The 7,500-nt window shown below is 34.0% G+C and overlaps 1 protein-coding gene across 5 annotated transcripts in view; it reads right to left on the bottom strand.

The window, feature by feature from the left end:
• The window catches only part of LOC125045853 (zyxin-like), a 79,734-nt gene that overhangs the window by 71,679 nt on the left and 555 nt on the right, over window positions 1-7,500 (bottom strand). For all 5 annotated transcript variants that reach the window (XM_047643398.1, XM_047643399.1, XM_047643401.1 and 2 more), the window contains exon 1: window positions 4,855-7,500. This exon is cut by the window's right edge and continues 555 nt beyond it. In XM_047643398.1, coding sequence (XP_047499354.1) covers window positions 4,855-6,969 — 2,115 coding nt within the window. In that variant the 5' untranslated portion in view covers window positions 6,970-7,500. The remainder of the gene's footprint in view (window positions 1-4,854) is intronic.

Raw genomic sequence — 7,500 nt, 5'->3', positions numbered from 1 at the left:
ATTCTTTAAAATTTGTGCTGTCAATTATCAAAATGAAGCGAGTTCAAGACCATAGTTACAAGGAATAGGATTTCAGGTGTACCCTGTCCATTTTGCATTAAAATGAAGCCACTTCAGGTCTGATGTCACATCAAATATTATTTCAGGCATAAGGTGCAGGCATAACATGCGAATAGGTGGAACCATAAAATAGATTAATAACAATTAACAATAATAATAAAAGTAATGATTAATTAATTGTGGCAATAATAATAATGACTAACTAGAATGACAGTTACAATAATAATAATATTAACAACAAAAAATAATAATAAGTCATACTAACAATAACAAAACAATAATAATATCACAGAATAATGATGATGATGAAAACAATATCATACAACAATAATAATAATATTGATGATAATAACAATTTAACAATTGCAATAAAAAAATAAAAAAATAAATCAATAATAATAATAATAATAATAATAACAACTACAGTAATAATGAAAATAATAATAATAGCAACAATAATAACAATAATATACAATAACTATAGCAAAAACAATAACAAAAATATTAATAATAATAATTATTAACAATAATAATAATTACAATAATTAATAATAATAGTAGAAAACATAATTAACCTTAATGACAATAATAATAACCATAATGATAATATTATTAATACTACAACCAATAATACTACTAACAGTAATGCAGATAGAATAGTAACAGTTATAGTATTTCATACTACTGATACTACTACTACTATTACTACTAATAATGATCATATAATCATAATAATCATAATAATCATAATAATAATAATAATAATAATCATAACAATAATAATCATAATGATCATAATAACAATAATCATAATAATAATAATAATAATCAATAGCAATAATGAAATAATAAATAATTAAAAACGATAACAGTAACAATAGTGATGATGATGATGATGATGATGATAACAACAATAACAATAACAATAATAACAATAATCAATAATAATCATCATCAATAACAATAATAATAAATAAAAATAATAACAATAACAATAATAATGATGACGACAATGATGATGATGGCGATGACATTAATAACAGTAACAGTAGTAATGAATAATTATAATAATAATAATAATAATAATAATAATAATAATAATAATAATTATTATTCTAATCACTGATAAAGTAATTATAACAACAAATAACACTAAAAAATATCAATAACAAAAACAAGAATCAATAACAACAACAATAAAAAGAACAATAGTAACAGAATCTGTAAAAGTAATAGTAATAACAATAATAATAACAATAACAATAATAATAACAATGACAATAAAAATAATAACAGACTAAAAAAAACAAATAATGACATGAGCAATAATGATAATAGTAATAATAATATTAACAAAGATAGCAATATTAACAATGGTGAAAATACCAATAATGATAAAAATAATAATAACAATGCTAATAGGAACAATAATAATAATAATAATAATACTGATGATAAAAATTACACTAACAACAGCAATGACAATATGAACAATAACAAAAATAGTATGAACCATAATCTTAATGATTATCATATCATATAATCATCATTATAATAACAATATCTATCAATATCAAAAACAATAATAACAATAATGATAACAACTATGACGATAATAGTAGATTAATATTAATAATAATAATAATAATAATAATAATAATAATAATAATAATAATAATAATAATAATAACAATAATAGAAAAATAAAAATAATAACAACAACAATAATAACAAAAGCAACATTAGTCCAAGGATAACAACAATACCAACAACAATTGCAAAACCATGTCCATTGCAACAAATGCTGAAAAGGCAGGAATGAGAAAGGATACCTGCAAAGTGCAAGAGATGCATTTGACCCATTCCAATCATATCTCTGTTAGAAAGATTTCTGATGAAGATATAATCAAAACTAGTCACATATATCCATCATCATTCAACAGCAAGAAGAATGATGACAATGATGATTGATGATGATGATTGATGATTGATGATGATTGATGATGATTGATGATGATGATTGATGATGATTGATGATGATTGATGAGGATGATTATTGATGGTTAATGATTGATGAGGATGATTGATGACTGATGATTGATGATTGATGATGATGGTGATGATAATAACAATAACAATAATAATAGTAAATAATAATTACAATATCAACATTAATAAAAATAATAATAATAATAATATAAAAAATAATGACAATAAAAAGAAAAAGAACAATAACATAACAATAATGATAACATTAACAATACCAATAACAATAATAAAAACAATACCAATAATAATAATAATAACAATAATGATAATAATAATAATAATAATAATAATAATAATAATAATAATAATAACAATAACAATATTAACAACAATAATAATGATAATAATAATAATAATAATAATAATAATAATAATAATAACAATAATAATAATAATAATAATAATAACAACAACAATAATAACAACAATAATGATAACAACAATAACATTAATAAAAATAATAACAACAATAACAATTATGATAATAATAATAATAATAATAATAATAATAATAATAATAATAATAATAATAACAGCAACAATAAAAATAATAACAACAATAACAATTATGATAATAATAATAATAATAATAATAATAGTAATAGTAATAATAACAATATAACAATAACATCAAAAAACAATAACAACAATAATAACAATAACAATAACAATAATAATAATAATAATAACAATAATAATAACAATAACAATAACAATACTAATAATAACAACAACAATAATAATAATAACAACAACAATAATAATAATAACAATAATAATAATAATAATAATAATAATAACAGCAACAATAATAATGATAACAACAATAACATTAATACAAATAATAACAACAATAACAATAATAATAATAATAATAATAATAATAATAATAATAATAATAATAATAGTAATAGTAATAATAACAATATATTAACATAAAAAAACAATAACAACAATAACAAAAAATAACAAAACAAATAACTGACACTAACATTATTCAAAACAATAACAATAACAAACATTAATAAAAACATTAACATAAAGATAAAAGATAATTAAAAATAAAAAAAATAATAATAGTCATAACATTAATAATAACTAGAACAATAACTCATCATCATAATCAGAAATAAAAGAATTACAATAACAATAATGGTAATCATTTATGCAAGTATAAGGATAATTAATTTGATGTTTATCATTATCATTATTATTATCATTGTTATATTTTTATGATAATAATGAAAACAATAATAACAATAATTACAATCATTATCACTATTATTATTAACATTATTAACAATACAAATAACAATAACAATTACAATAAAAAATAATAATAGTAATGATAATAATGATAATGATAACAATAATCATAATAACAACTATCATCATTTTCATTATCATAAAAATAATATATACAATGATAATGTTCTACTAAACTCAAAATACTATCATCATTTTCATTATCATAAAAATAATATATACAATGATAATGTTCTACTAAACTCAAAATACCTGTCTTGCAATAACAAGTGCAATCAATAATAACAGTAAAGCCTCCCACTTGGCCGCCTCAATCAAGGGTTACCCTGCATTGCATTCAGCGATCATATTTCACATTTGGTAAGCATATTATCCAAACAATCAAATTACATGCAGTCTCCCCCTGCAGAAAACGACTCGCGCTGACATATCCTCTCCTGGCCTCCCTGTGTTGGCAAGCAGTGATTCATGTGTTTACCCTACATGTTTGAGCGTGTAAATTTCTGACGGCGTCCCAGGAGTGTGTGAGGGAGAAAGAGTTGGGGGAGGCAAGGTAGTGAGTTCGAATGGCAATGTGAACAAAGGTACACATCAAAGTGAAAAGAAAAAAAAGAGTATCACACAGGAAGGTAATGATGGCTTCATAGAGGGGGGCTGAGAGTCTATGATGGTATATGAAGAAACTACATATTGTAGAAATAATCTCCCTCTCACTATCTTTGAATAAAGGATGAAGATTAAAAGCAAATTTTCCTTTTCCCTCCTTCAGTTCATATAGTATTTGAGAAAGATAAACAGCAAAGTAGTGGATAATGCAAAACGCAAAATTGTTTGTCTAAATATTCAAAATAAAACAAGACTAATTTCACATAGCAACTAAAGAATACAAAAATAACCTGATATTATTAGATATACTTCCTTGGGGCTGAAAAAGGCTGTCTGACCTTTCTATAGTCAAAAATTTCTTTGAGGGACAAAATGTTTATGATCTTCAATTGTTCCTTCTCTCATTCTCACCTCATCTCCAACTTTCACAGCCATGCACTCACGCATGCACTCACGCATGCACACACCCACAAACAGAGAGAGCTGTGTACAGCCACACATGCATTCACAATACTTTCCAAGTGTGTGAATAACAAGAAAATCAAAAACCTATTAACATTTTATGTAATGCAGTGTATAAGACAAATTTATTTGTGCCTGTCACCGGACATATGACTGGATGTATATATAACCGTATTGGTAAGAGCTTTCATTTTAAAGTGAATGACCCCTTCAACCACCCACTCAAAACTTTGAATTAACATTTTCCTGATGAATAGAGGAGAATTTGAAGTATTTGAGTTGGTGATACTTATAATGTACTGGATTTTTTTTTTTTTTTTTTTTTTTTTGAAGCTATCTAGCATTATATTACCTGAAAGGCAAAATATATCATTCATTATCATAAACATGGAAAGGAAAGCCAACACTCACCATAGACTTTGCTGTTACATTGTAGGGCAATAGATTTTTCCCGCTGACAGTAGTCTTGGCTGTGTTCTGGGTGGTTGAGGGATTGGGGGGCATCTGGGCATGCCCTGTTGTCACTCCTGGAGAGACAGTGGACATGTTGGATAGTGGTGCCCCCTGGTTATGACCGCAGCTGCCCAACTTGTTTTGCCACTGTGCCAGGCGGTCACTTGGGGTGTTGGAGGAGTTGCTGGTGCTGCTGTGCTGACTCATGCTGCTACTATGGCTGTAGCTCACTCCTGAGGCTACGCTCCGCACGGCCGACGAAGGGTATGGGGGCGGTGGTGGTGGCACTTGAGCAATCTGTCCAGTGATTATCGTGGTGGGTATGTATGACTGAATGGGCGTGATACTCCTTACGACTGAAGATGAGTACGGTGGTGGTGGTGGCGGGGCAACAAACTGCTGCTGAGCCGCCCGGACCACTGAGGACGGATATGGCGGAGGGGGAGGAGGAGGAGCCCCACCACTCCTCAGCAGACTTTGCGGAGTTGAAGGGGTAGAAGGCGTTGAAGGCGTTGATGGAATGGGAGAATGTGTGCCCAAAGGTGCCTGGGAGTAAGTCAGGTTCAAGTTCTGAAACTGTCGCACAAGAGACGAGGGATACGGAGGTGGGGGAGGAGGATCTGCCCCATAAACACTCTTTAACACTTCAATGTTTGCATAATTATGATTGGAAGTTACTAGCGGGTAAACCACAGATGTCGTGCGGGGTATTCCAAGAGACGCAGAGGAGTCACTAGCATCTGTGGACGACACAGAATTTAAACTCGGTGGTTTTCCAGGATATGGCGGTGGAGGGGGGAGGGCAGTGGGACTGGGTGTTGCTACTGGGGTGTGTGTGGGTCTCGTCAAGGTCAGTGATTGGGGGGGGACAGGAGGAGGTGGAAGCGCGTCGTAATATAATCCTCTGTGTCTGACTGAGTCACTACTCACACTCCACTGTGAACTGTGTCGTGCATTTTCCTGAACATAAGCATTGTTTCTAGGGATCACAAATTGCTTTCCTTCCAAATCCTGTTCGATACGCGGTGGTAAATGTCTATTTGACAAAGTCGGCCTATGCAAACTTCCCTCTTCTAAAATGGTTTGACTGGCTAAACTTGTCCTGTCAAGACTAGAACCTTGCAAGGAATGTACAAAACTGCTTCTTGGGCTGGAATGCTTTGAGTCCTGTGAACTTATACTAGAGCGTGGACTGGCATACTTATTTTCTATAATGGTAGCAGCTAAACTACCTTGTGGTCCATAATGGTGATAAGCATTAATATTTTCGTAAGTATGTAGCTGCCCTAAAAAATTAGGATTCACAACAAATTCATTGGAATGCTGAGTCAGAGTTTGTGGAATGGTTCGCGGATGCTGCGGATGCTGCGCGTGCTGCCCCGAGGTCTGAGAATCGTGACTGCCGCCGCTGAGGCTGGAGCGCGGACTCGAGTGAGCAGAGCTGTTCAGGTTGTTCCTCCCATAGATGGGCGGGGGCTCGTAGCGCACGTGGCCAGAGTAGAGCGACTGCCCGTTGACGGGCTTCTGGGGCGTGCCCCCGTTCACCACCGGTCCACTCTTGCCCGCAGCCGCTGTGGTGGGCGTGATGTGAGCATAGCCCACGGGGGCGGGGGCGGCCGACTGGCCCGTGACCAGCCCGGGGGCCGAGGCGGACGACCCGCCGTTGACAGCGGCGCACGACGACCCGCTCGACACCACCACGGGGTCGGGCTGCTTGGGCGTGGCGAACTTGGACGCCTGGATCACACTGCGCGAGTCGAGCACCTTGTAGAGCGGCGGCGGGTGCGGCGCGGGGGCCTCCGTGCCCTCCTTGAGCAGGCTCTCGATGGCGCCGACGCGCGGCTGCGGGGCGGGGGCCGCGCCTGCGCCGCCCGCACCGCCGCCCGCCGCCCGCGCCAGTATGCGGCCGTACCCCGAGGCGTCCTGGTGCGCTGGGCCGGCCTCCCTGGGCGCCGCGCCGCCCTCGCCGCCCATGCCAGCGCCGGGGTGGGCGGCCTCGCTGCCCTTGCACAGGCTCAGAGTTTGTAACAGACGGCTGGTCTCGGTGGCAGCGTCGCTCCCATAACGGGCCATGGCTACGTCACGCAGTCGCCTCTACATTTTCATGGAACACTTTCACTCGGACCGAGTCATCTTCCAATCGCACGCTAAAGCAATGTTTTTCGACGTGATTCACGGGCGACAACAAGTGTCATGGCGGAGCAATACACGCGACCACTCCAAACAATGAAACTTTTGATCGCATAAACAATCCTTTTCACGATGATTTCACATTAAAATCATAAGAGCAATACTCCTGAACTTCGAAAAACACCCAAAACAGCTCGAAATCCCCACCAGTCCTTCCCAGTCCCGCAAATTTCTCGTACTACTTTCTTGGGAAAAATTCCTCGGGCAGATGGCAGCACCAGCGCATTGTTTTCCTTCTATCACAGAAAACGGACTTTTACCTTTGGGTCATTTTAGGGAGGGACTAATATATTTATTCTATTCATTTTATTTCCTTTTCATTTGTACGCAAAATGGACTCTTGATTTGCCATTACAAATGCATTATGTAATATTATTTTCCAAAGATTTTCTTAATATGTGTCCATTTAATATT

The sequence above is a fragment of the Penaeus chinensis genome, chromosome 38 (genome assembly GCF_019202785.1).
Source record: "Penaeus chinensis breed Huanghai No. 1 chromosome 38, ASM1920278v2, whole genome shotgun sequence".
NCBI lineage: Eukaryota > Metazoa > Arthropoda > Malacostraca > Decapoda > Penaeidae > Penaeus > Penaeus chinensis.
The sequence above is the reverse complement of the archived record's forward strand: the minus strand, read 5'-3'. Positions and strand labels throughout refer to the sequence as shown.